Below are 27,025 nucleotides of genomic sequence, written 5' to 3'. Positions count from 1 at the left end.
TTGTCAGGCACTTTTCCTGCACAAAGTTTAAAAAAAGAAAAAATATCCCCCCCAGGTTAAGTATCCTTGCCAGATACAAGGGGTAGATGTATCCAAACAGTCCTAGGTGCTGTCAGCAGCACAGAGGAGCCAATGCAGCACAACATGTGAGTGCTGCCCCCACACACAGGACAGGGACCTCCACTGCCACCAGGCTCTCAAAGGTGACCCTGAGTAAACACCAAGTTTGATAAACTCCATACTGGAGTGTGATCTCATGTTCCACAACAATACCTGCAAGATAAGACTTGTCCTTTTGAAGGCTTGTGAAGGAACAAAAACTAGCACACTATCTCAGAGAGCCAGCTGAGAAAAGGGAGAGACTGAACACAGATGTCATCCACTCATACATATTTTTCCACACACTTGTGGGATAAAAAAATAAAAGGACACTGACAAAGAATGTTTGTTGGTGTGGGGAGGGCATTGACATGTTCCTGTTTTGCTCTGTTTTAAGGGGAAATCTCCCTGTTTGCCTTACAAAAAAGCCCTCAAAAACCTTGTTGAAAAGTTTTGTGGAAAACATTTACAGCCACTTTTGCTGACAGTAAAACTCATGCTTCCAACCATCTCTCTGAAGTAGCTTTAGTATTAACAGATGTCTTGTTGGAATCTGCCTGAGCCAGTGAACTCATTCTGAAGGGACACAAAAAAAAGTGCAGCATTTTTGCTCCACATAATCGGAACATTAAGTTGCTTTCTCCCAGATTTTATGGACTTGACTTCTATCATGCAATTATTATTTTATCTTCAAGAAGCAACCCTCAGATGCAGAGCACATGAGCCTACCAGTCAATGTAATTTACTTTTCCAGATCTATAGCTTAGCTGTCAGTAGCACTGGAGCAAAGTGTGGGAAGTAGGTCTATGGTCTGGGCTATAAATAGGAGACATTTCATTTGGTGGTATACAGGCCTTGCTTATAATAGCAGCAGCCTCGATGGCTGCAGCTTTAAGTTCATTAATTCAGGCAGGAGAAGGCACTGAATATCCAAAGCAGATAATTAGGCCAGAGACAGCCATCATAGCTGTTAATTTAAGCAATTACTGCAATATATAGTGGTTTATATTTCTGCCTGTACTTTCCTCTGTTCTTTACAGACTGTCTTCACAGATATAAATACACCCCTACTTCCGTGTCAACTGCTTTGCATGATGTTTGTCCATATTTACACCCATTGTTACACACTGCTCTGAGGAAATCTTGACAAAGCCAGCCTGTAACTGCACAAGTCTCTAGCATTCCTTCTCCTCTTGCCAATTCTCCAAGTCATACAACATTTTTAAAGTTATTAAATTCTAAATAAAGGAGATTAAGGATTCCAAATTCTATTCTGTGCTAAAAACAGCAATCAATAATTGTCAAGACTGTAATAGTGCCTTTAGGCCCTCTAGGCCATTATTCTCTACACTAGCTTTTCTCTTTTTTTGGTAAAGAGACAGTTTATAATATTTTCCAGTAACTGCTACATCAAACTCAGAGTTCTGGTACTGTTAGAGAATTCAAATTATCATACCAAATTAGGTATGTTTCTCTTTCAAAACAGAACAAGGTTTTTCATTATTAATAATGAAACTTAGTTTGACATAACACATACATGCATACAGCACAGTAGTGAATCATTTCTTAAACATCAGAAAAATGTAATACCTGTATACTTGAACTATAACCACAATTCTCATGAATCACCATTTTAACCTATTTTGTTCCCAGATTTTAATTTTTTTTCAATAGGATGATTATTCTTTGTGCAATTATTTTGACAGTCATATTTATTATGAAAGGTTAATGTCTGTGTGTAGCAAATGTGAGAATGAATTCAGGATCAGCCTTGTAAGTGTGCAGAAAAGGGGCAGAGAATGTTTATCACAGTATTTTCCATTTTTATGAGGATGCAGTTGGTTATTATGACAAGGTTAAAGGTCTCAAAGCCTTCATTTTTAGGCCACAGGTGTTCTTTGTAGAGGTTTTTTTAATAAAGAAAATTATTAGTCCTTTAAATTAGCTCTTATTGAAAGTCACCACATCTGTGTTATGTGGTAATGAAGCTGGGGGAGGAGGTCATAGCAGGGGACTTGTGCTTGAAGAAAACATCTGGGTATTGCTTTGACATTCACTAGCAACTTTTTTTATTTTATTAAAAAGTAAGGAAATTATACTGAAATCAATTGCAAGATGCAAACAATAAATAAAATGAAAATACAGGATCTGGAAAAAAAAAATTGGTTGGAACAAAAACCATCTTTCCCTTCTATTGCTCCCCTCCCATGAATTCCAACTGCTGAGATTAATTACATGGGCAAATGGCAGCATCAGTTAAAAAATGGTTCAACCAATACCTACCACATACACTAATCATTCTGTCTTTCAGAGGAGGAGCTACTGTCATTTTAAATAAAGCTTTTGTTGTATTGCAGCTTATTTTGGCTGTCATTCTATTTACTACATCATTTCAGAAACAGGTACAGTGACCTTAGGAAGTCCCCTTTATCGGCATTTTTTCCTAGACCTCCCCCAGCTGATAAAAGCAGAGAGATTTTGTTTCCTGTGCACAAGTACACCTATCACTTCCATTCAGAGGAGCAAGGAAAAGTCTATTTTCAACAAAAGGGGGATATAGAAGCCATCAAAATCCCCAAGTGGAAGTTGCTGAGTAATTCCATGATGGTTCTTAATGGAACCATCATGGATGGTCAAGGCTGATAACTACATATTTAGGAACTCCTGCATTAAGAAACTTGGCAGGGCCAGATAATGTTCAGTTCCACAGCACACACAGCCAAGGATGTTTATAGGGCAGTGGTTACAGTATGCCTCAGAAATCCTAAACAGCAGCATACCCATGCTCACTGTATTTTCTTGTTCGAAGTCCTTGCTTACAAATGCAAATTCCATTTCTAGTCTACTCAAGATCTTACACCACTCTCAGCACTGCAGTAACTGAGGCTGTTCCTATACCACAGCAATTCATTGGTCATCTGTTTCCTCAGGCAGGGAAACACAAATGTATAAATCCTCTGTTTTAATGCCAGTTTTCTGTTCTTACAAATATTGGCTTTAATATCAAGAACTTTTAATGACACCTTCAAGCACAGTGTATAACCCCTACAAACTTAAAACCTATCTAGTCACAAAGCCCATGCAAGTTCTAAGGGCCTCTAAATAGATTTGGTTAAAGCTGTATGAATTTATTACAGACGAGCTACACTCCAGCTTGTCTCTCCCCTCCAAAATCACAATAGCTGCCAACAAAGTTCACAATACTGTATAACAGCATGCTCCAGAAAAAAAGCATTCAATGTGAATGTGACATGCAAATATTAAGACAGGACACCAGACTTCTTTTCTTTCCCCTTCCCAATGGGTGTTTTATTTTATAGCATTTGCATTAGGTAATCAACTGAAACACTTAAACAACAGAAAGCTGGCAGCACAGTGAGGAAAAATGGAGATTATTTCTCAAACAGCTGTGACAAAATTGTTTCAAGTTGGAATAGTATTGCACAAATGAATCAATTTACGGAGGGTGAGTGGGAGCAAGCATCTTCAACATGGATTGTGAGGAAAAAAGGCACTATTTAGCTGTGTGTGTGTTTAAAAATAAAAAGGTCATGAAGCACAATCCATGTTTTTCAAAATTACATTCAGTACTGCTTTAGAAATGCTCACAAACCTGTCTCTTTTGCAGAAGCTACAGAAAGCTGCTGATGTAAGTATCAGACAGTACAAGTGTACGAACATTTATAATTATGCTCCAGAAAAGTCTCAGGAACAGAGGCTCTTTCTATAAATACTGCTGCAAAGGTTACACAGTTGCATAGGCTTACAGTAAAGGAAGCATCCATCCAACTAAGCAGCCTTAAACTTTCTTTAAGTTTAATCTCTAGTAGTCATAAAATATGCTCTAATTTTTAAGAGCTAGATTGGCAGTGCACTTGAATCAGGCTTTTCCATTGACTGCTTAAGCAGCACAGTTCAGAGAGTATCATCCACACACCTTCTTGTCACATACACCTTTAAGTATACATATGCACATTAAGCCAGGTAAGCTTAATGGAAAATTTTAACAGAAGTGTAAAAGAAAATAACTGATTTTTTCCCAATATAAGATAGAATTACTCTGAGATCATCAATAAGCAAAAGTTTATTCTGGTAATGTAAAAATAGCTAGGTATCTTCAGAAAAACTGAATACCCAGAAAAGGCATTTCAAAGTACCAGGATGGGTTGGTTCTCCATATCCTACATTGTATCACTATAAATGTTAATGTGTGTTTGAAAATGAAGCCATGATCAGCATACCAATAAATGAGACTGCCAGAAAATCCACCCAGAACAAGCAGGAATGTGCACAGAGGACATTCTGCATCCTAGCCTTGGGTCTGCTTATAGATTCACTAACAAAATAAAAGTGAAATTCTTGTTCTGTGGCTGCAGAATTAAGGGAAGGAGCTAAAAGCACTGTTGCTCTCCTGCCAGCACTGCCCAGAGTATGACAAGTGCCCCAGGCATGCTGTGGGCACGGCTGTGTAGTCACCTGCAAGGCAGGACCTCGCGCCTCGGGCTGACATCAGGAGTTTCAACAGGGCTGGAGTTCTGCACAAAATCTGGGTGGTACTTTTGTACAGAAAGTACAGAACAGTGTCATAAAATCTACTCTCAAGTATATGTAGATATATGAGCATTTCAGCACCTTTCTAATGAACTTAGCCTGGCAAAAAGCCAATCTCACTCCTCTACAGAGAGTACAGTGACTCCAGTTAAAAGATCTGTGTTCAGGAGGCTGCATAATAGTTTACTGATCATACTACCTGCAAAAACAAAACTTCACATATTGCTGCTTTCCTCTATGAGTCATTAAGGGAAAATACATGAGATAAATCATATTTATATACCTTAAAATATTTTTAATGGCAACAACTTGGATTGTTTCTGTTTCCAAACATAAAACAAATAGAACAGATTATTAAAAATCTGTAAAGCTCCTTTTCCTAAACTGTCTTTAAGGAAATCCAATTGATAGTTCTAAATTCAAATTATTCTAAGTTCACAGTTGTCCCTAATGGTTGCACTAGATATAAAAGTAGACAGCCTTGGTTCCTTCTGTGTTCTATAGATGATCACATTTTCTGAGTATATCTGAAATGAGTACCGCTCCAATTGTTGTTAGCATTTCTAAAAAATATCCCTAAAATTCTTGTTTGTCTCAACCTTCACAGTTCACAGCAAAGAACAGGAAATGATATCTGATTAAATAAAATGTGTTATCTTACATGAACTATGAAAAATATATTGCTCTTTTAAAAGTAAAAAAAATTGCATTGTTCTATTGGTTTTGTTATTGGAGACTCGTAACTAAGAAATTCTAAATCCTGGAAGGAAAAAAAAACAACATAACTTTCAAAACTGCTTACAGAACATAAGAAGTTTCTGTAGATCCTACTGAATCAGTAGAAGTTTTGTCTATTGTTTTCTTGTCAAGAGAGAAGCATTTGTACATACCTACTAAGATGAATATTTTGCATTTTCACTTAGCGAGCTCTTCTGCTCTCTTAGAGGTGCTCTGCTGAGAATTCTGAAGGAGATTCAAAAAAATAAGCTAATCTGAATTAAAACGACATAGTAAAAAAATCTAACATAAAACTATCACTGAGCGGAAATCTTTCCTGGAACTATAAATATTTATTTTACTTTTTAAAAAAGTGTCTGCTTTTCAGTGAAAACTTTTAGATCTCCATTAACTACTTTTTGTGTATGACTCCTCAGTTCCTTTCATTAGCTAGGAAACATGTCTTCATGTGTGACCTAACACATCCTATATCCAAACATGTTGGCATTATTATTGATGTCAACAGACAAGAACAAGAACAGGAAGTCTTATGCATGGTTCAAGCTATATAAATGGAAACTTATGAGAAGGAACTTCCCTGATTACTTGGAAAGAACAAAGAGAGATCTATTTTTAAAATCAGAAGGGAAAAATCTAAGAAAACAAAGACACTGCAAGATGTACTTGATAGTCTCTCGTTATCCTCTCTGTAATTGGGCTGTTGCTTTTGGCTGCAGACATCCAGTTCACAGACCATTTTCCATTTCCTTTGTTTTCACTACCAGAACAAGCTGGTTAAAGAAAATCCACTCGGTAATTTTAAACTAAACCTTCAGCATCATACCTTAAGAATTTAAACCTTTCCCACCATTCCTTTCTTTCTCCTCTCAGTGCCTTCCCAATCAAATCCTGTGAAAAGCACTTTTAAGAAAAGGCAGGTGGAAGCTGTGTAAATACTCGTATCTTTAAGAAAATTCAATAGGAAAAATTCTTGCATTGCTCCACGGCCATTTGCTGTAATGCAGTGGCCCCAAACATCTGTTCTCAAATTTCAATTTACTTCATTTGCCAGGTGTTTCACATTGTTAATAATTGCAACTCACAAATTTACAACAGTCACTTAAGGCAGTTACATAAATAGAATTATGTCAATCAAGTTCACTGCACCTTTCCCAACCAGACTGAATATGACCATTTTCTTCTTGTTCTCTTACCCTAATAAAAGGATGAAGACTACTTTTCTGAAAAGAGAATCCCTGGAAAACATTCTGGGATTGAAGTCAGAGAGGTCACTGAAGTGCGTTTCAGCAATGTCCAACAGTTAACTCAACCCGGAAGTAGATGAGATGTTTTTCACTTCACACATAACAGAACTGGTGCAAAAAACCCCACTTTAAACTAATTACTTTAAACCTTTTGGTCCAAATACACAAAATAAGCAGTATTTACAGCATTTTACTCCTTTTGAAAATGCAATGCTTTAAAACACGTTATAAAGCACCTCAGTAAAAATACTCTACAGATAAAAGTATTGTAGTAGGAAAACCCTAGCCATATCACAGCTCACTAGTAGAGTCATAATATGGATTCACCAATACCTCAGTTTACAATTATTACAAAGAATCCATGGAGAAACCTACTGAATTTACATTTTTTATACCACTGTGTAAGGACCAACTAGAACTGCAGACAATACCAAATTTCTTTGTAGTTTTCCCAACCTCAGGCAGTGGTGGTAGTGATCAAAAAAAAAAACCAAAAATAAAAATCCCACTGCTCTGATTCTTTAACTTTTTACAATATTAATGTGAAAATGACATTTTAACACCAATGAGTAGTTTTAATTTTTTAATAAAACCACATATATAAATATGGGAAATTCCAGTAGCAGCATTTCTCAGCAGAACATGATTAACCATCCCAATTAATATCATGTGACATAATTCACTAAAACAAAGCACAGATGTCAATGAGTTATTAGGATTACTCATACTGTATACAACCAAAATTTCCATGTTGAAAGCTGGGGAAAAATGATTTCCTCTTCACAGAAGTATAAATGAAAATAAATTGCTCTGAAAATTAAAAAGAGCATCAACAGAAGTGGTTTTTTGATTGCTTACATTTTCAAATAGAACTGCTGTGTATTAATTGCTCCGAATTACAGTGTAGATTTCTTCAGGTTAAGGATATTGACTCCCACTGAAAATATTAGTTAGATAAAAGAAATTAAGCCTTTGCTTCTGGATTACCAACACAGCTACATCCAAAGCCCTGGAGGTGATCCACAACCCACTTTGCTTGTATAAAGAAATGTCTTGGAGGTTTACAAGCAATCTAGTTTCCATGGCTGAGGACTAAGATGATGATGTGGCCAAAGATTTAGGTCCATAAATCTAACAGTATAGCATTCTTAGTTTGATTTAGGGTAAATCTTTTCATAGAAAAAGTTTTGAGCCAGAATATACAATTCTCCATCTTTTTCCCGAACTGCATGTGCTCTGACAAACTGAAATTGCTCCAGTGCAAATTCATAGAACTCATTCTCCATTTTCCAGATTTCAGACTGCTGTAGCTTGGCAATAGTTTCTTTTGTGGGAAGTTTTTTCTCAGTTGTTTTCCTAAGATGCGACTTCTTTCCTAAATGCAAAATGAAAGCAATAACTTCATTTTCAAGTTCACGTGCTCAAAAAATGTTTACAGTCCTTTGTTATTTACAGAGTTATTTTTACTCTCTGTGTTGATAAACTGCATTAGAAGGAGCAGGCTTTAATCCAAAATTTATTAACACAACACGCAGATTTGGAAAACTGCAGCCTCTCTCACTAAATGTTTATGAATTTTGCATCCATTTTTACAATTCTTCCTGTTTGCTCTAATAAACCCAGGGAATGAACATTCATTTAAGGAATAAGATTACTCCATATAATCTACCTGGAGCAAAACTGGCCTTTCCAAATTAATCCTTTAGATGTTAATCCAGTATCAAATGTTATGAATTTTAGAAACTGCAGAGACTTCTTTCATAGAATCATAGAAACATTTGGGTTGGAAAAGACATTTAAGGTCATTGAGTCCAACCACAAACCTAACACTGCTGAGTCCCAGTCATCCATGTCCCCGAGTGCCACATCTACACATCTTTTAAATACCTCCACCACTTCTACACATCTTTTAAATACCCCCAGGGAAGACTACCAAAAACCTCCCTTTTCTGGTGTAGCTCTCTGTAGCTCTCCATAAAAAAGAAAAAAATCTTGTTTTCACATGTCTACTTCTAATCAAAATATAATCTCTACTAATAGCATTTAAACTATTATTCTCCCATCTAAATAGGATACTATAGTCTTATCATAAATGATATATAAGCCACATCCCTGTTGCAGAGTTTCTGAGACAAAGGTGACCAAAATGATAACCAGATTTTCCTAAGCAGTGCTGTTGCTTTGTAATTAACTTGTTAATACTACATATCCAGGCTCTGTACATCAGATCCTTTTCTCCCTCTATTTGCTCTGCTAAGATCTTTTCTTCATTATAAATTGCATGGCCAGCTCCTAGAAACTGAGCTACTTTTCACAGGAGCCCAGGAAGATAAACATCTACACTTGGGTCTCTGCATCCCTCAGGCTTTATTGCTCAGCCAACCAGGCTGCATTGAGCACAGTTAATTCCAGAAGGGCTTCTGAGGAAATGGAAATCTGCCACGTCAGCCACTTTAAAAAACTGAAGCCACTGTGAAACCTTAAAAAAAAAACTCTGTTAGAAACACATCACAATGTTACATGCTGTATGCCTACAAACCTACCTTTACCCCAGCCTTAAATATCTATAATTTGTGTAAGGCAGAAGGATATTTGGGAGTACCATCACCCCTGAGTGAAAGAGAGAGAAAGAGAGAGAAAGAGAGAGAAAGAGAGAGAAAGAGAGAGAAAGAGAGAGAAAGAGAGAACTGAGAATCTTCAAAAAGGAATTTGTTTCTTCAACAGGAGCATCATCCAGCTGAGAGGCAAACCTGGCAGAGACTCAAAACTATTAATCTAGATCTAAAAATTTCACACTAAAAAAGTCAGAAAGTGGATGAAAACGCCATGAAATCAACTATTTTAATACCTGTCCGGTACAGTTCTGTAGCACCCCTGAAGAACCGGGGCAAAGCTGCCTCCAATAACATGATAAAGTCTTCAAGCTCTTCAGTAACTCCCACTAGGAAGTATTCATTAATCAGATTGTATTTGGCTTGTTCCAAAGCCCATCTGCTTCCCACATTCCTAAAATGACAGAGAACAATTCTATCAAGTTCTGATGTTAGCTAACAATCCTTAGTCCCTAGATGGAGATTACTTCACAACAGGACATTTGTATTGGAAAGGCAAGACTTTTTCCAAGTTATAATCATTCCTAACTTCATTTTCCTTTCCAGTTCCTCTCATTTGGGTTCTTACCTAAAAATGTGACTCCTGCACTTATAAAATAGTCTAAACAAAAGCACCGAGTGTGTGTATATGATTAATGCCCCTATTCAAGCAATTTTTCGATGATTTACATTGTCTCAATATTAATACTCTGTCTCTATGTTCACATTAGATACCACAAATCTGGCAAGAACATACCTTCCCTTTTGCACCTTCTTTCTTTCTCTGCTTCTCCACATGGCCAGAGAGTAGACAGGTCTGAACAACAGGCATTGAAAGAGGAACTCCCAAGTGGCCATTTACTTTGCTTATGTTTAAATGAACAAAACCTTTGACAAATAATTGCCCTTGCCATCACTCAGAATCTTTCAAAAACTCGATGGGGTTTTTCAGGTATTTTTTCGCTAAACAATTTTTTAAAGTCTTTGCCATTATTATACAATATTTTGCATTGACAGAGGGACACTATTTGCTCTTGTTTCAGTGTCTGCTAAGTAGCATTGACTACTGGATATCTGGTAAATGTTTAGAAAGATAAATTTATCCTGATCTCAATTATTCTGTACTCCCCAGAAACCTTAGGAGCTTGAACTAAAATATCTCCATTCCAAAAGAAGGATACTGTTGTCTGACATAAGAGAAAAATGTCAAGACTCTAAATCTGCAAAAATGCTTTTTAAAATTGAAAACATGTTTTCCCTCATAGCACTGCTGATACAGTGTTGTAACATACTGTTAGTTTAAAGAACTGCAAAAGTGTTTCAGTAAATCCATCTTCAACAGAAAATGCTCAAGTATCCACTGCTTCACTCTGTTCAGTCCCTCACACTTTTATCAACTCGACTACTATTGAAATTTGTTAAAGTTTAGGTTTCAGCACTGATGTACTTGACAAACAAGCTACATTTATCTCCCTACCAGCATTCTGAGCTGTGGCCACAGAAGAATGGAATTTGAAGCCAAAGTTTCTCTGGAGCACAGTCGGAACCTCCAGCTGCCACACATTCATCAAAGGTCTAGAACAAAGACAAAATTGAGCTGAGCTTTAATATCTCATATATGTATCAAACATCTCAAACTGGTTATTTGCTAAATGTAGTGGGGACAGAAAAACACATATATGATGTTCTAGAAAAAAAAGGTCAAGCCTTGCTTTCACAGTGTTATTAGGATGATCTACTGTCTCAGCTAAATAGTACTTGGACAGTCCTTTATGGTTACAACTAATGAACAATTGATCTTAACTGATACATTGATATACCTTTGATATAACTTTAGCAAAGGCTATTTGTCAAAACTAGCAAAAATAGTCAATAAGTGCTGGTATAATTATTTTCCCCTATAAAAGAAGTCACTAAAAATACAGCATCAAATGCCATTAGGAATTGTGTGATCCTGCAACAGCTGGATCTTTTTTAACACAGAATATTGTGCATTTTGTTTTAGATTAAACAAGCTTCTATTACATTTGAATAATGACAAATAACTGCCATTTCAGAGGCTAATTTTGTTTTGGCAATCAGAAAAACTGAAAAGTTCACAGCATAACAGACTATTCCATACAAAATTGCTCTTGATATGGATACGCTGCTGTAGTAACAGTTTCAACTGCAGTATCACACTTACAAAAAGAATTCCATTAGCACTGGAGGGAATTTTTAAATGCTTTACTGTGTCACCATAAAGGAAGTATTTATGATAATTCTAATCAAGATATAAGGCCTGTATCTAGGATATATTAAAAAAAATAATAGATCCTATGGACAACTTTTTAGATTGCTTCTTCAGTATAATTACAAGTTTCTGTTCAAAGCAACTATGTAAAAACTCATTTGTGCAATTATTTGGGGTTAAAAACAAGGACAACATAATTTTCTTCTATTTTGAGGTGAAGTTTATATTATAATCTGAAAAAAATATTGATTCTATGCCAAAGCAGGGAGTAAACTGTGGTGCCTTGGTTCACATTGAACTCTGAGTTTAGAATAGCTTGTACATGTCACACATCATAGATAAAAATGCAGCTTAAGTAGGAAAACAAGACATTGGTATGCTTTCCCTAGCATAGTTCTCCAGGGAAATTCTGCACTGATCTATTGTTAAATGCACCTCCTAAATTATGAATGTTTATACTAAAAATGAACTGGCATCTGTGCAAAGAAAGGTTTCTTTGCTTATACCTGCAGGTTATAAGTTAATAAGCAAGAGGAACCAAGCCATTTTCTAAGTAAGCTGAAATAGGACAGACTTCCTTCCACACTTCCTCTTATGCACCTACCTTGGCTGCTCCATCCAGAGATTTTATTATAAGGAACCCTTGCCTCTGCAGACTGCATTTGGAGCAAAGCTAACTATGACTGGAAGCACAGGGATACAGAAAACAACCTAGTTTAGAATTCTTCTATATAAATGCCATGGTATGGACTAGGAGAGGACAGAGTATAAAATACACTGAGATTCCTTTCCGCTAATAAAGGAACAATTGAGTTTCACTAGAGGTAATTTCTGATCTTCCCTACTTTTCAACAGAAGAGCTTTTCATTAATCTTTTGTAACACATGCTAGAATGAAGACACTGCAATTGGCTCAATCCATTTTTGAGCTTACTGATTTTTAAACTAATATATGCAAAATTTACATCGTCTATACATGGACAGTTCCCCAGGGACACTTTGGAAAAACAGTACTACCTGATTTACATGAAAGAAGCCAGAAGCTTGATACACTAAATCAATTTCACTTCAAATGAACTTGAAATGCTTGAAGAACATGTTAAATCTGTACATCAACAACTATGTCTCTCAGACCTACAGAAAGTGGTATCGTAGTGACAAAATAAAAGCAAAAAGTAAAAAGCACCATCAATAGAAAAACATCCAATTACTAATGCAATGCATTGCAAGCATTATAAACAGAAATGCATATGACCTTTTTCCCAGCAAATCAAAGCTTACAGTGCAGTCTACCAAGCAGCAACACTAAGGATTTTTGGCATGTTTCCCAGTGACTACCTAACCACGTTGTTTGGATTATAATTCAAAATTAAAATAAACACTGTTGAATTTCACCCTTTTTAGTAAGTTTTATGTCCTAGAAACGGCTCAGACTTAGCACCATGCTCAGCTTTCCAAGTGAATGATCTCCAGTAGGAAAGAGGAAGACAGGCTACAGAAGATGAGATCCTATCTCTCTTTTTTTAAATGCCTTTATGAGATCATATCACATCACTTGTTCATCTGTTTAGCCAGTTTTATAAAGACAATTTTTAAGCTTAATTGCAATTTATTCTTGAAGCTTTCCTCTTCCTATGCTGCTGTGCTTCAGGATACCTGGACAAACTGAAATGCAGTAACTGAAGATGGCGCTAAAGCCTAAATAACAGAGGACCAGTTAGTTCCCAAATGGAAAGAAAAGAAGATTGGTTTGTTCTGAAAATTTAAGAAGCACTGTTTGGATGGGAGCAGCACACAAAATGATTACTCACTATTATTAGTTGTTATGGTGTTTATAGACTAAATTTTGTGTGACTTTTGCTTGTTTATTCAATGTCTCTTGGTACCCACACAGCACTACACTAAATTGTCAACATTACTGAAGAATAGCATCAGCTTAAGAAAATATCATCACTGAAACTGTATAAAGTGTTTGGTTCTGTAAAGTACAAAAATTCATTACATTTTATAGGATTCCACACTGTTCAAGCTACAGTTTTGTAAACCATACTCCTGTATTTAATACCTTGCTTTTCTTCCCAATATAAAGAAAAATACAAACCAACATGCCCGGAAAGGTCATACTGCAAACCATGAAAGTGGATGTATAGATTCTTTCTGGAACAAATCCATTATGGAGCCTGAATGACATTGCCATCCTGAAACCGTATTAGTAGTCAGCATTTGAATGTGCTAACCTGAACTTCTACAGCCACCTAAGACACGAGGAGGAAGTACGGAAATTTATGTGTCATACTCCCCAGTTGCCAAAAAGACATTGCAATGTTTACATTTTTTAAAAAATAGAATAAATTGGGTTGCTAATTATATGAAAATAATCAACAAAGCCAAAATATTAGCAGTTCTACAGCTTTTGATGAAAAAATATGTCTTAGTCTTCAACAAAAAAAGATGTAGCCTTCTTACATAGGAGAGTAAACCTAGTCTGATAATTATAATTCTGGATACCTAATAACAATTTTTTAAAAATTATTTTTTTTTAACAAACTGCAACATACAGTGAATTTATAAGGGTACAGAGAACCTACTAATGTCATGCCCTGCTCCAGTATGGACAGGAAATGGAGAATATAACTTACAAAGCCACCACTATCACCAAGGCTGATAAATTAACGATTTGGCATTTATCAGAGCATTTTAAAAATTGTTTTCACATTGATTTTAGTCAGTTCAGCATATATTATTAGGTGTACTTTACCTTTTTATCCCCCTGCTTTCGCCTCCGTAGCCCTGGTCTGTAATCATCTCCAAAGCGCAGAAAGTAATAATAAGAAACTAGGCGTTCTATAGGGTCTCTTATGACATTTATGTAAATTGGTTTCTTTTTAACACCAAATCTAAAGTAAAAGAGGAAAAAACATCTTTCAAAGGACAAATCAAAGCTTCTCATCTAATTTTTAAAAGCCTGTCTTTATTGCTACAACTGAAATCCATACACAGAAGGCATGATACTGAGAGAAAGCTTAATGATCACTTCTTTACATCCTTATATGCAGTGCATTACATGGATGTAAAAGTAAGTTCAATTTCAGTCTGCCGAAAATTATGATTTTATGGGCTTGTTATTAAAGAAACAAACAAAACAGACATATTGTCACACAAATAGATACTAAAAATGTTTACACAACCATCCTGACTCTAGTAATGCCTTAACTAGTTTAGCAGCCACATACATGTTTATAATAAGTACAAGGAAGTTTGATATTGAGTTCCTGCCCTTGTGAACTGGGCTTTGCAATGCTGTGAGTGGTTTTCCTGGCAGGTCTCCAGCTGTCAGAGACATTAACTCTAATAGCAGGAAGACAGAGCTCAGAGCCCATCCATCGCCTGGGTTGAATGCATACAGCTATGCTTATTAAATAGAAGTCTAAGATAGTATCTGTAACCATATTAACTTTTCTATCTAAAGATATTAAATTTTTCCGTAGACATTTATCCTAAGCAAATTTTGATGCACTCCACTACAAACAGAAAAATGATGAAATGAGGTGGTAAACTCATGTGACACAGGAGAAAAATTTAAACCACCAAACTGTTTTGTGCAAATGCTACCTTTCAGTGATCTATGTTCAAGTCAGCTTTTACAATACATTTCTCAGTTTTATTTTCTTTTCCATTTGAGACATGCTGTGGCAAATGATTATGGTATCCAAATATTAAAGAGTTTATATCACAATGGAAATTGCAAGTGTGTCAAGTGCCCTGAAGTAAAGCTAGAAGCTGGAAAAAAAAGTTCTCTTCTGTTCCTATGCAAACTGGGAAAGCATTCTCTATCAAAAGAGGGCCATTCATGCCTCCTAGCTTGGCTAAAACAGAGCACTCATAGTTTTAAGATGCAGTACCATGATTTTTAAAGGAGTAAATTTTACTACCAGATACTGTCCATATGAGGAATGTTAAGTTGAAAAGCTGAAGAAATGTATCAAAAGCAGCAGAAAGGAGGAAGTTAGAAAAAAAAACCCCAATTAACAGGCATTGCTTTTGCCAAAAAAAAGCACTACAGACAGAGAAAAATTGTTAAAGGCTACAGAAAGAGCAACTGATTCTCCAGTGCTGCCAGTAGAGTACCAATGATTCAGACTGGAGCACTCTAAGGCAGAATTGCTGACATCTGTCTGCATGCCAGGTCTGACTTCCCAGAGTAGAGAGGGCGTGAGTATTTCAACCATTCTGATGCAAAGTCCAGGCTGTGAACTTCACCCTCTTTAAGCTCCACTGAAGTGCATGAGACATGCTCATGTCCCCTTCCAAAGACTACTGCAAATGCTAAGGAAGCTCTAACAGACCATTTCCATACAGCAGCAGACTCAGGCTGCATATCTGTGGGTTAAATGCAGATGTCCAAGTCCTTAGAAATGCTTGTGCTGGATTGTACAATCGCCTGCATTTGCACACGAGCTTGAAGAACTAGTTTCAGTTACAGTAACATAAACCTATCAGTAATATAAGTTATTACTGTAACTTTATTAATTATGATAATGAATTGGCAATTGCGTTGTCAAAGAACTTTTTTTTCCCAACTATTTACCAGAAAATAGAGAATAAGTGGATAATAAATTTTAGGGACAAAAAGAAAAGGGAAAAAAGTTAAACTTTTTTTAGCATAATTTCTACATGGATGGATTACAATAACCTGTCCCTAATACCATGAGTTACTGATGGAAGCCAGTACTTTAATTTGTAGTATATTTTAGGAAGTACTTCTGATATTTGACAGTGGACCTAAGTCTGATGTCCATGTATAAGGAAGCACTGTCTCTTTTGAAATATGATACCCATCTTAACTACAAGAATGTTCATTACAAGAACATACCTCACAGCCTTAAAGGTGTGGGCCTTGCCAAGCACAACCAGCGTATTCAAGATAATATTTTAATAATGAAAACCCAAAGTATGAGAAAGCAAGCTGTTGTGGGGAAAAAAAAAATCACTCAGGTGAAAGGATAACAAACAACAAAGACAAGGATAACACAGTCCCAGAGGGAAGATGCAGATGAAAGAAATCTGTGAAATTGCTTAGATGCTTTCTAGATGTAAAATATTTTAGTTTTAAGAGTTTCAGTATCTGAAAATGTTTTCAACTTTATGAACTAATGTATAAAATAACATTCAGCTTTGCTGCACCAAACAGAAAGCTGTTGCTCAGTTCAAGCGTTTATTATTGTTGAAGCATTTTAATTTTAAAAAGGCAGAAAGGAAACTAATGAATTTTGGTGTATTTTATTTGATTGACTGATTTGTCAGTAACACTTTTTGCCTGTTACTTTTTGTAAACTTGGTGCCACTGGTTATTTTCAGCTACTACTGTAGCTTTTAGCATTTTCTGATAATGTACTGTATTGGGAATCTGCACAGGTCTCACTTCCCCATCTCATTCTTTATAATAAAAAGTCCAAATTAAAAATCAGTGTACATGACAGAATGAGTAATTAAAAGGAATGGCTAAACAAAAGGAATTATTACATACAAAAAAGAATTTAAATAAATACTTTAATGCACAGAAACATAGAAACACTGAGTGACTGTCAGCAAGAGTTAAAAGTAGTGGTTACTATCATTTGTGCAGTCAAATGAAATGAGATCTGAAAATGCCACTTTCAATTTTAAATCATTTTCCACATGCTCCAAGTGCAAGATGAAGCACTGCCTAGTAAGCATCTTAAGCAAAACTGACTTGTCAGTTCAAGGGGAGGTTTCATAAGACGGAGCTACTGAGGATCACAGCTTTAGATTCAGAAGCAAAAATAAGACAAGAAAAGAAACATATGAAAGTGGGAATAAAGATATGATCCTGACCCTTTGAAGTCAGGGGATGATTTTTAAGATATTTTCTTTTATTTAATTTTAGAAGTAGCAGCATTTAACTCCACAAGAATTATTTTGATGCTTTTTTCTAGCAATACAAACTATTATAGACCAGAAAACTACTTCAAAAGAAAACTTTTCATATTTTGATAAAGTGCAAAGAGATACTAAGGTAGAGAAGAATTACATAATTTAAGAGGCAGGTGGTGTTACTCTTTATATGAAGCATTTTTGAAAACAGGTATGTTAAACTTCCCCAAATGGGAACCCAATCCTAAAACAGAACTGCCAGTGTTTCAGAGAAAAGCTACGATTTTCAGCAAAACAAGCTTGGACTTTAGACAAGGAATACCAATCCCAGTATATAAACGTTTTCTTTTTTAAATGAGACTCGGCTATATTTTATCACGCAAGAAGACAAGAGAAATCGGTGAAGATCAACCCCAAATTCCGGCACTCTGGGAAGGCCAGGGCGCGGGCTTTGCCCGGACTGCAGTTGCCAGGCTGGAGCGCTAGAGGGCGCTGGCAGCCCGGCCGGAGCCGGGAACGTACTTGGCGAAGTCCAGGTACGAGACATGGCCGTGGTAAAATCCCGGCTTCATCTCCTTCCACGAAGTCACATTCTTCACAAACCGCACCTGTGAAAGTGGGCAACAAAAAGTGTTTCTGCATGGCTCAGTACTTTACCCACACACCGCGTTTCCTGGCTTTTAATCTTATAATGCATTAGATTAAAAAGTCTATTTTGAGTATTATAAAGAAAAATTGTGCCCCCTAAAATAGACTTTGTTGCAGCATACAGATGACTGATTTTAGGTCATCAGAATTTAATGATCAAAAAGTAACAAAAGCAGAATACAGCAATCAGAAGGACAGTCCAAGGAAACCTATCACAAAAAGATCAGCAAAACAAACATTTATATTTTTGTCAGTCCATTTTATTTGTAATTGGAAAGGAATGCAGAATTCTTTCAGTAGAAATGCAAGTACATATTTTATAGAACTTTCTGATCTGTATTCAGTCCCTCAAATAAAAGTGTACCAGATTTACAGCATGTTCTTAGACCTATTTTATTGGGACATAAGAAACAAACCTGATGGTTTATTTGCTCCTCCATCCCAAAATGCAATGCACAAGTAATCCAGAAAAGTTATAAACGCATGCCATGTAAATCAGATCTATAGTTTGCTATTTTGAATAGTCATCTTAGGCCTAACATTTCAGTGAAACTTTCATGCTAAAGCATGAAGTAGCCCTTGAATGACAGCTGACAGAGCACTTATTGGCAAACCTCACAAAACCAGGAATAGCTTTACATTTCAAAGAACAAAATAAGACACATGCCCCAAACCAGAGAGTGTGATCAAATTAAGTGGGACATGCAAATCCTGATAGAGCTTAGTTTTACAAGATGAACAGAATATTTTAACATCAAAGCATGTAACTGAAAGTTATTCCAAAACTACTGAATTGGATAATAAAGAGAGGATGATAAATTTGCACTGCCTGAGCTGTCTGACAAAGATAGGCCATTTCTGAGGCTGTGAATTAAAAGATAGTGTTCTCTGTACATCTGCAGTATCTTTTCTGTTACAGAGAGAAACAGATAACCACAAAGATTCTAAGGAGACAAGAGAGACAAAAAAGGAAAGTTTGAGAGCTAAAGACAACACACTAACATTCTGTAAGGTCAAGTGGATTTACACTATCCTGAAGCATAATATTTACTACTTATTATAACCTACCAGTTGAAGATTTTAAGAGGTGAGACTGGCCTGCTGTAGTTTCTTCAATTGTGCAAAACTCATGATCTATTATTTAGGAGGTTGCGTAACCTTATTTCTTTAAACACTGGCTCTTGGGCTCTCAGATAACAGAAATTTATACTTATCTTTAATAACAGGCAACATTAATTTTTTTAGTGTACAAGTTTCACAGTCTGTGGCATTACAAAATTTAAAGCATATATTGCACATTTAAATGGTGGCAGATCTAGCTGAAAAGCACTGCACAATGTTACACAATGGTGTTTTATAAACGGCACTGGCTTTCTGTCTGGTTTTGTCCATAGCACAAACTGATAATATGGGACTTTGAATCCAGCTGAACTACCTTTACCTTTAGAGCTACTGAAATAAAGCACAATTCCATTGACTGTATCTTTCCAAAATTGATGACAAGATATTTTCAGTGGAGAGCCTCAGCTACAAATACTTCTTTACCTGGCAAGGATATTTCCTAAATACAAAATATCAATCACCTTTCCTTCCTTTACCTATAAACCCCAAAATGTCATGGCTGGTAGACACAACTCTGCAAGTAAACCAGTTATGCTATTTAGGCTGTGCAGTGCAGCCCACATATTAACGTGTACATTTATGTTTCCATGAATGAGCTTTTTGAAATCTTTTATCATCTAGATATCAGTTTCTGATAGACTTGGACTAGACATAAGGTAATGTTAAGTACAAAATTCCAAGTTTTTTGTTTAAGATCCCCATGCCAGCCATCTGGCATCAAAATGCAGATGTTTCAGTAACAGTTACAAAAATCCTTTACTGCCTTTGTCTTACAGTGTTATTGTCTGCTATGGAAATAATTTTTATGAACACAGGATGGATAGTCTAGCCTCTAACACCAGCCAAGCTAAGAGAAGGCTAGGAACATTTTATAATACACCAGTGACATTTACATCTGTCTTAAGATGGACCTGCAACATGCTGAGCCCCTGAGAACTATAGTTTTTAACACCTATAACTAGCCTGCAGGCAAGAGATTATTTTTTTTCCTTCCACAATTGGCAGCATTCCAAAAGCCAGAATTGTTCCAGGTCACAGACAGCCTAATGAATCTGGATTCACACATTTTGGGTCAGAGATGAATATTGCTCACTGCTTCATACTGTTAAATATGATCAATTTTACTTTTCTTTTCAGGGCTTAGCAGATACTGTAGCTTTCAAGGGACAGAGCAAGCTTCTCCATCTGAGCCCAACTGAATAAAATTTGAGGTGACTTTAAAAGTTCAGATAGACGTGAATGGAATTCCTGTGAAGTTGTTTCAGGGTGCTTTTATATAATCATCTACAAAGTTGCTTCACAGCCTTCAGTAAGTGGGAAATCAGCTGAGGTTCACTGAATTAAAAAGCCCGATCAAAGGTACTCCAGGGGCATAAGATGTCCTGAAGGTAAGTTAAACACATTCAGTTTCTAGGACAGTAGGAATTTAAAACAAGTCTCAGTGAGCCAAAAGAAGGAAAAACCCAACCAGCATACCTGGTCTGAGAAAAAGCCATGTGTGCAAAAGAAAGTGATGCTCTAAGTTCTGATCTCTGTCCATGAACTGCAGCCATCAGTGCCTTTTCTCTAGTCTGACTGCACACTCTCACAGGAACTCACGCACACGCAGACACACTCACAGCCACACACACACACAGGCACACCCACGCAGTGTGTGTGCACATGTGTGTGTGTGTGATTGAGTGTCTGAGTGTATCTGATGGTGTGTGCACGTGACTGTGCTTGTGTCTCAGTGTGCAAGAATGTGTCTGAGTGTGCGTGAGCGTGTCTGAGCTAGCTCTGAACTAGAGGTTTAGAATGCTGGAAACAAGCAAGGAGCACACCTTTGGCTGCATGCCATGAACAACAAGAAGCAAGCTCAAGGCAAGGACAGCTGAGAATCAATTTTGTGAGATGGTGAAAAGATTGAGTTCACCAGTTCATTCACAGTACAGGCAGGATACCTGCCTTGCAGTAATAGCCCTTTCTCAGAAGGAAAAGTACAATTGGCACACGTGCAGCGCTTGTACTCAGTAGACCATCTAACTCCAAAAGAAAAATTCTTAAATGTTCACAAGCACATGACAGTACTTCCACTTCTAGCAGAATTGCTGCAGGCTTTTCACTTGTTCCACTCCTGACAGCCACTGAAACCTGCACTAGCAGAGGAAATAAGTACCACTAAAGCCACTATGACTGTGCTGTCCTCTGAGAGACCAACTGTTTTAGAATGCACTTGGAAGCAAGATAATATATTTTCATGGTGCTCTTTTGAGAAAAATTGAGAGAAACTGAAGGAGAAAAAAACCCAAGAAACAGAAATCATCAAGCTGAGGGACTGAAACACTGGATAATTGCAGCATTCAAAACAGTATAGAGAATGTTCTCACGCCCACTTTTTAAATAATATATCAAGAATACACGCTGTAATGCAGAACAGTAATTTAATTTTAAGTGTTTTCAGTGACAACTTCACCATGTAACAAAAGCAATAAAGTCTGTGTGGCTGGTATGCCATCCTGACAGCTGTAACACAGGCATTCATGAATGGACAAAGTGTCACTGCTGAAACATGCAAGGAGCAAGTAAAACTCAACCAAACAACTACTTTGACATAATTAAGAAAAGCACACAGCTCAGAAATGCAACATGAGCAACACAGCACTCAGCTTGCTGCAAAGAAAAGGCCAAGCCTGGGGAAAGAGGGGCAGCTCCCAGGATCCTGCTGCCAGACATGCTGCAAAAGAAAGGACGGCTGCTGGGACAAGTTACACCTGAAACTAAAATGGGTGTTAGGAACTCTAATCGGAGTATCTCAAATCAGATACAGACTATATTTGGAGTGGATTTTAAATATCATTTTTTTCATACTGCATTCAAGAAGTAAAGGTTTCACATATGGGCTGAGAACTTAGAATCTGTTACAGAACTACAGTAGTTTGGAAAAAGTACAGCAGAAAAACTGCACAAAAGAACACTCACTAATTCACAAATTTCTGCCAGGCCCAAAGCAATCCTCACCTTACATAGGGAGATTTTCTTTAACAAACAGTATCACTAACAGAACAATTTTGTCTCTATGATATGTTTATGTACTTTGCTCCTGGCACATATACACCTTATGCACCCAAATGAGCTATACTGGTGAAGATGGCAAATGAATATGTCATGCTAATCCAAGCCCACGCGCAGTAAACATTATCAACTACCACTCAGCACCCCTGCCATCTCTTGAATTATGCACTATGACTTACAATGGCAAAGTGTTATCTCCATGTATTGAAGAAGAATAATTATTTCTGCATCTTTGAACAACTATGCAATATATGAAGCTCTTCATTGTCAGCATGTCCCAGATAAAGGCCACCAAAGAACAGTATCAAGTGTCTAATTAAACTACATCATTTACCACCTCGGACAAGAGCATAGTATCAAACGAAGGTAGGACTGACAGTATTGTGTACATGCTCAGCACAGATTTTCATTTTTCAAGAGATTATTATTAGAGGGAAGGTGAAGAGTTTCTCTTTTATAAAACTAAGCCTGCAAAGAACAAATTTTATTTGAATTAAGTTCAAACAGAAGTAGAAATTTAAGGTAGCCTGTATTTAATTTATACCTATTCAATGACTAGCTCTCCTATCCTCTAGGACAGACCTCCATTTCAAGAGACACCCTGTCAGAAACAGAATTTGGTGGGAAGTGCTGTACTAGGTATACCTGACTGGAGAATGATTTTTAATTAATAATTAATAGGCTTTTTAAATTTTGAAAAATCACACTGCTCTTACTGCACAGGTCTTAAGTACTTGTTCTATGCAGTGGACAGGACTAAGTGATGACTACCAAACTTTATAATCAGAGTAATCATGTATGACAGTACCACCTTCATATGTAGGAAGCAATTTTACAGGAGGAAATACTCCACAGTAACACAACTCCACTATCACAAAATAGATTCCAGTATGACCCAAGTCCATTATTTCCTCTGCATGGAGATCCCTACCTCAAACTTTCTCCCACATACAGAACTGGAAGTGGAGGGCCCTTAGCATCTGCTTCCCCTGCCCCAGTCCAGCTGTGCTGAGCTGCTTCAGCCTGCAGACATGCACTCAGAGGAGCTGGAAGGCTCAGTGCTGACATGCTGCAATGCAGAGCAGCTCCTGCCTCTGCTGCATATCAACTTTAGTGATCAGCATACAACCGGCAGTAGAGAGTCCTGAAACATTTGTTCTACAGGCAGGGATGATGACAGTGATGTTTCAGATCTCTAACCTGGATTCTCTGCAAGTGCACTCATGACAGCCAAGGAAATATTAATGAAAATAAACCAATAAACCTACTTCCTCACCCCAGTCTAATAAAAAACACAGCACTGAACCCTCATCATCTTTTTAAAATACAGTAGCCATGATCATTTCTAGCCTGGTACTACAGTGATTTTAGTGAGAATTTTAATGGATGTGAAGTGACCCGTCCTTAGCAGAGCAAGCTATTTACAAGCACTTTTCTGTATGCTTTTTATCACCTGTGAGACCTGACCAGCCGCAGTACCAAAGACACAAGTCCAGTCCTGACAGCATGGCACAGTGCCTGCACTACTCAGAGAGCAAATTGCCTTAGATTGCATTCACTGCAGACGGAGATGACAGGCAAGTTGTATTACACAGCCAAAACAGTTCTAACAACAAAGGTCATTTCTACCCCAGTCATGCCCCTTTTTAGCTTTGTTTCTGTCCAATAAACAGACACTTACCACCTCCAAGCCAAGCAAAAACCTCAACCTATTAAGAAATAATATTAATTCCCTAAAAAGAAAATATGAAAACATTAGATTTCATTTATATTGGAATATGTGACAAAGAAATTAAATACATCAGATCACCCAAGTTTATAATAGCAAACGTTTTTTCCTGTGCTCTTCCTTGCTTTCATAAAGACATCCCAAATTCAGCAGCCTACCTGATCTTGCAGAGACATAACAGGGTTATTTTTGGTTGTATTGATATGCAGAACATGGTATTTGTTCTTCGCACAGAGATCATAGGCAATGTTTGTGAAGGATGTGCTGGCAGTCTTGGGTACTCTGTTGTAAATAATCACCACATCATCTTCTTCATCCAGTGTCACATCTTGTCGGGGACCATCGACTGTGTGACGTTGCTCTATTTCTCTGACTTCGTGCCTTGCAATAGCCCTTTCTGTTAAGGCAGAAAAATACAAAATTTCAACCTAAGTCTCACCAATTCTGAAGTTCAAACCTTAGAACACAGTCTGGTGAAAAGCAGTAACCCCTGAGCAATAAAGGAAACACTAGCTGTACTATGTATTTCTGACATAGCTGAACAAAACTTCATCAATAAAAATGAAGGAAAGACAGTCCAACAGAGAACACAAAGCCTAGAAAACAATATGCTTGGGGAACACAGAACATACTCTGTGACTCACACTGATGTCATTGTCTTTAGAGTCATCATCTCTAAAGGAAAGTCTATAATGCACTATGAAAATGGTGACATCCCTGAAATATCCCACATGATTTCTACAATACCCCTAGTTAAAAATTAAATTGGAAGATTTTATTAATTTGAAGTTTGACAAGAATTGAAGCAAGAGGTGCTTACAAAACAGGTAACAGACTCTGGTTTTTTTCTGTTCTGGACAGGTATGTACTTTTTTTCAAAGCACTTTTTCTCACTCATGTACTGTGATACTGCCTTTAATAATGTATTGAAAGAAATCTGCATTTATCAACAGTGTAAGCTGAAGTTGATATCACACGAGTAACCTGTAATTCTCTGTATTATGTTCTTTTACAGGGTATAGCTCTTTATAGATGACACACTTTTAACAGCAGCAGCAGCACTTGACCTTTACTTCCCTTGATTCTTTAGGCCAGCTTCTTCTATTCTTTCACCAAATCTCTTTAATTATAACATAAAATCACTTCTAAAGCAGAATCATCAAGCTGTGAATAGCCTACCCTGTAATTCCACGTAAATTGTCTTAAACCACAAACTTCCATCTGTCTGAAATGCTTCAAAGCTTAAACTAACTCACTCTCTCATATGCTCATATCTCACACCCCATAACTAAGTTATAGCAGTAGGAAAATGTTTGTAGAAAATGCTTATTGAGTGTATCTCAATTTTCCACATGACATCTGTTGCTCCCCACTACATCAGTCACAGTTTTTGCTCCTTCCTTTCTCATTTGCTACCTCTCCCATCAATGCTGGCAAACGTCCTATTTTGGAAAGAGATGAGGCAACAGACTCAGGTTTCATCTCTCTGAAGATGGCTACAGAAGAATGGGGCTGGCAACTTGCCCCTTCCTGCCAGTATTAGAGAAGCATTTGGTAGAGAACACAGTTAACCATGTGGCTGCCCATGGCTACATGGATAGTGAATACCACCTAGAGAGGCTGAAATGAAACAAATTTGGTTAGTATTTTCTGCACCAGAGTAGTAGATCTAAGCCAGATTTAATCATAGCTACACAGAACCCCAGGGCTGATGATGCTTATGTGGAAGAGAGAAACATTTTTGAGAAAGAGACCTGATTTGCAAGAGGATTGATGAGAAACATTCTCTAATGAGGTATTTTAAACCTTGATGATTCAAGAATTAGTGTGATAAGGGCACTTTAAAGACCATGCATAAGATATAAAAGCTGCATGATTGGATGCAATTAGCAGAAAGGCTACTGCATCCAACCACCTTCAGCTTCCCACTGCAAGGGGGAAAGCAAGAACTCAGATAAGGAGCAGAACCTTCATAAGCCTGATGTATAGAGACTGTCCTATTAAGGAAAAAAAGGAGGCTTTAAATTTCAAACTGAAACAAAAACTGATCTTTAAGATGAAGCACTGAAATCACCTTTTTGAAATAACTGCAATAGTTAAAACACAAAATCTGAAAAGAAGTGAAAGGCAAACTGCTGAAATACAGGAGGAAGCACCTGGAAGTGTCTAACCTGGTCAGCCATTCTGACGGCCTATTTCATTCTAGTCTATGAGTAATACAGTAATGAAAATTGCCAGTTTTCTAAATGTGCACATCTTTTCCCAATTACAAACTGTTGGCAGTTTTATTCTGTGAAGTCAGGAAGCTCTTCTGCTACTTACTGAAAAGTCAGTTTAACTCTTAAAATGATGCATATAGGCTTTTTTCTATTTATAAGGTTAGTTAATTTATTATTTGGAGAAGAGGTCCAGTAATGGTAAGATGCCACTGAGAATAGTCTTTGGGATACCTATGTAATCAGAAGTTAAAAGGGGTTAATGGGCATTTGATTAACTACTTCATTTGTTCTTCTATAAAATTTAAATAATCTTGGAAGTAATTTTAAAAATCTTGGCTGAAAAATGAACAATTCTTATATGTGTTTAGAAATATGGTAGAAAATGCAATGCTTTAAAGACATTTGACATGTTGAAGATAGGGAGGTGTATTTACTAAATATATCGTGTTTACCAAAACATGTCCTTAGATGACAGCCCTGCAAATATAACTTTGATTACAAGAACCTGTCTACATAAGTTTGGACTGGTTTCACTGAAAACAATTTTTAAAAATTCTAAAAATCAGGATGGGTGATTTCTTTCCTCTCAGAGATTCAGTGGACAAAATGTCCTACAGCCTCATTGCTTTCATTGCATTCTATTAAAACTTCATGTTGTAGGAAAAACACTTATGCAAAATTATTAAGAGCCAGATGTTTAAACAGGGTTAAGATCCTACACTCTAAATTACTATAATACAGGCTAATTTTAAGGCATAAAATATTCTGTCTCACACTGTTTTATTATTGCTTGTTGATTCTCCCTGTAATCCATAATATAATTGGGATACCCTTGGGATAAACTCTGTTCTGTCATCTGCAGCTGTCCTGCACACAAACTTTCATCAACTGCAAGGACAGTTT

The 27,025-nt window shown here is 36.9% G+C and overlaps 1 protein-coding gene across 1 annotated transcript in view; it reads right to left on the bottom strand.

Moving 5' to 3' along the window:
- Positions 1 to 7,202: 7,202 nt before the first annotated feature.
- Positions 7,203 to 27,025, bottom strand: part of HS2ST1 (heparan sulfate 2-O-sulfotransferase 1) — a 61,836-nt gene continuing 42,013 nt past the window's right edge. Inside the window, exons 2-7 of the mRNA XM_030226369.2 lie at positions 24,062 to 24,300; positions 17,873 to 17,958; positions 14,214 to 14,352; positions 10,701 to 10,798; positions 9,481 to 9,638; positions 7,203 to 8,007 (exon numbers count right to left, since the gene is read on the bottom strand). Coding sequence (XP_030082229.1) covers positions 7,781 to 8,007; positions 9,481 to 9,638; positions 10,701 to 10,798; positions 14,214 to 14,352; positions 17,873 to 17,958; positions 24,062 to 24,300 — 947 coding nt within the window. The 3' untranslated portion in view covers positions 7,203 to 7,780. The remainder of the gene's footprint in view (positions 8,008 to 9,480; positions 9,639 to 10,700; positions 10,799 to 14,213; positions 14,353 to 17,872; positions 17,959 to 24,061; positions 24,301 to 27,025) is intronic.

Source organism: Serinus canaria, chromosome 8, assembly GCF_022539315.1.
Source record: "Serinus canaria isolate serCan28SL12 chromosome 8, serCan2020, whole genome shotgun sequence".
Classification (NCBI taxonomy): domain Eukaryota; kingdom Metazoa; phylum Chordata; class Aves; order Passeriformes; family Fringillidae; genus Serinus; species Serinus canaria.
The sequence above is the reverse complement of the archived record's forward strand: the minus strand, read 5'-3'. Positions and strand labels throughout refer to the sequence as shown.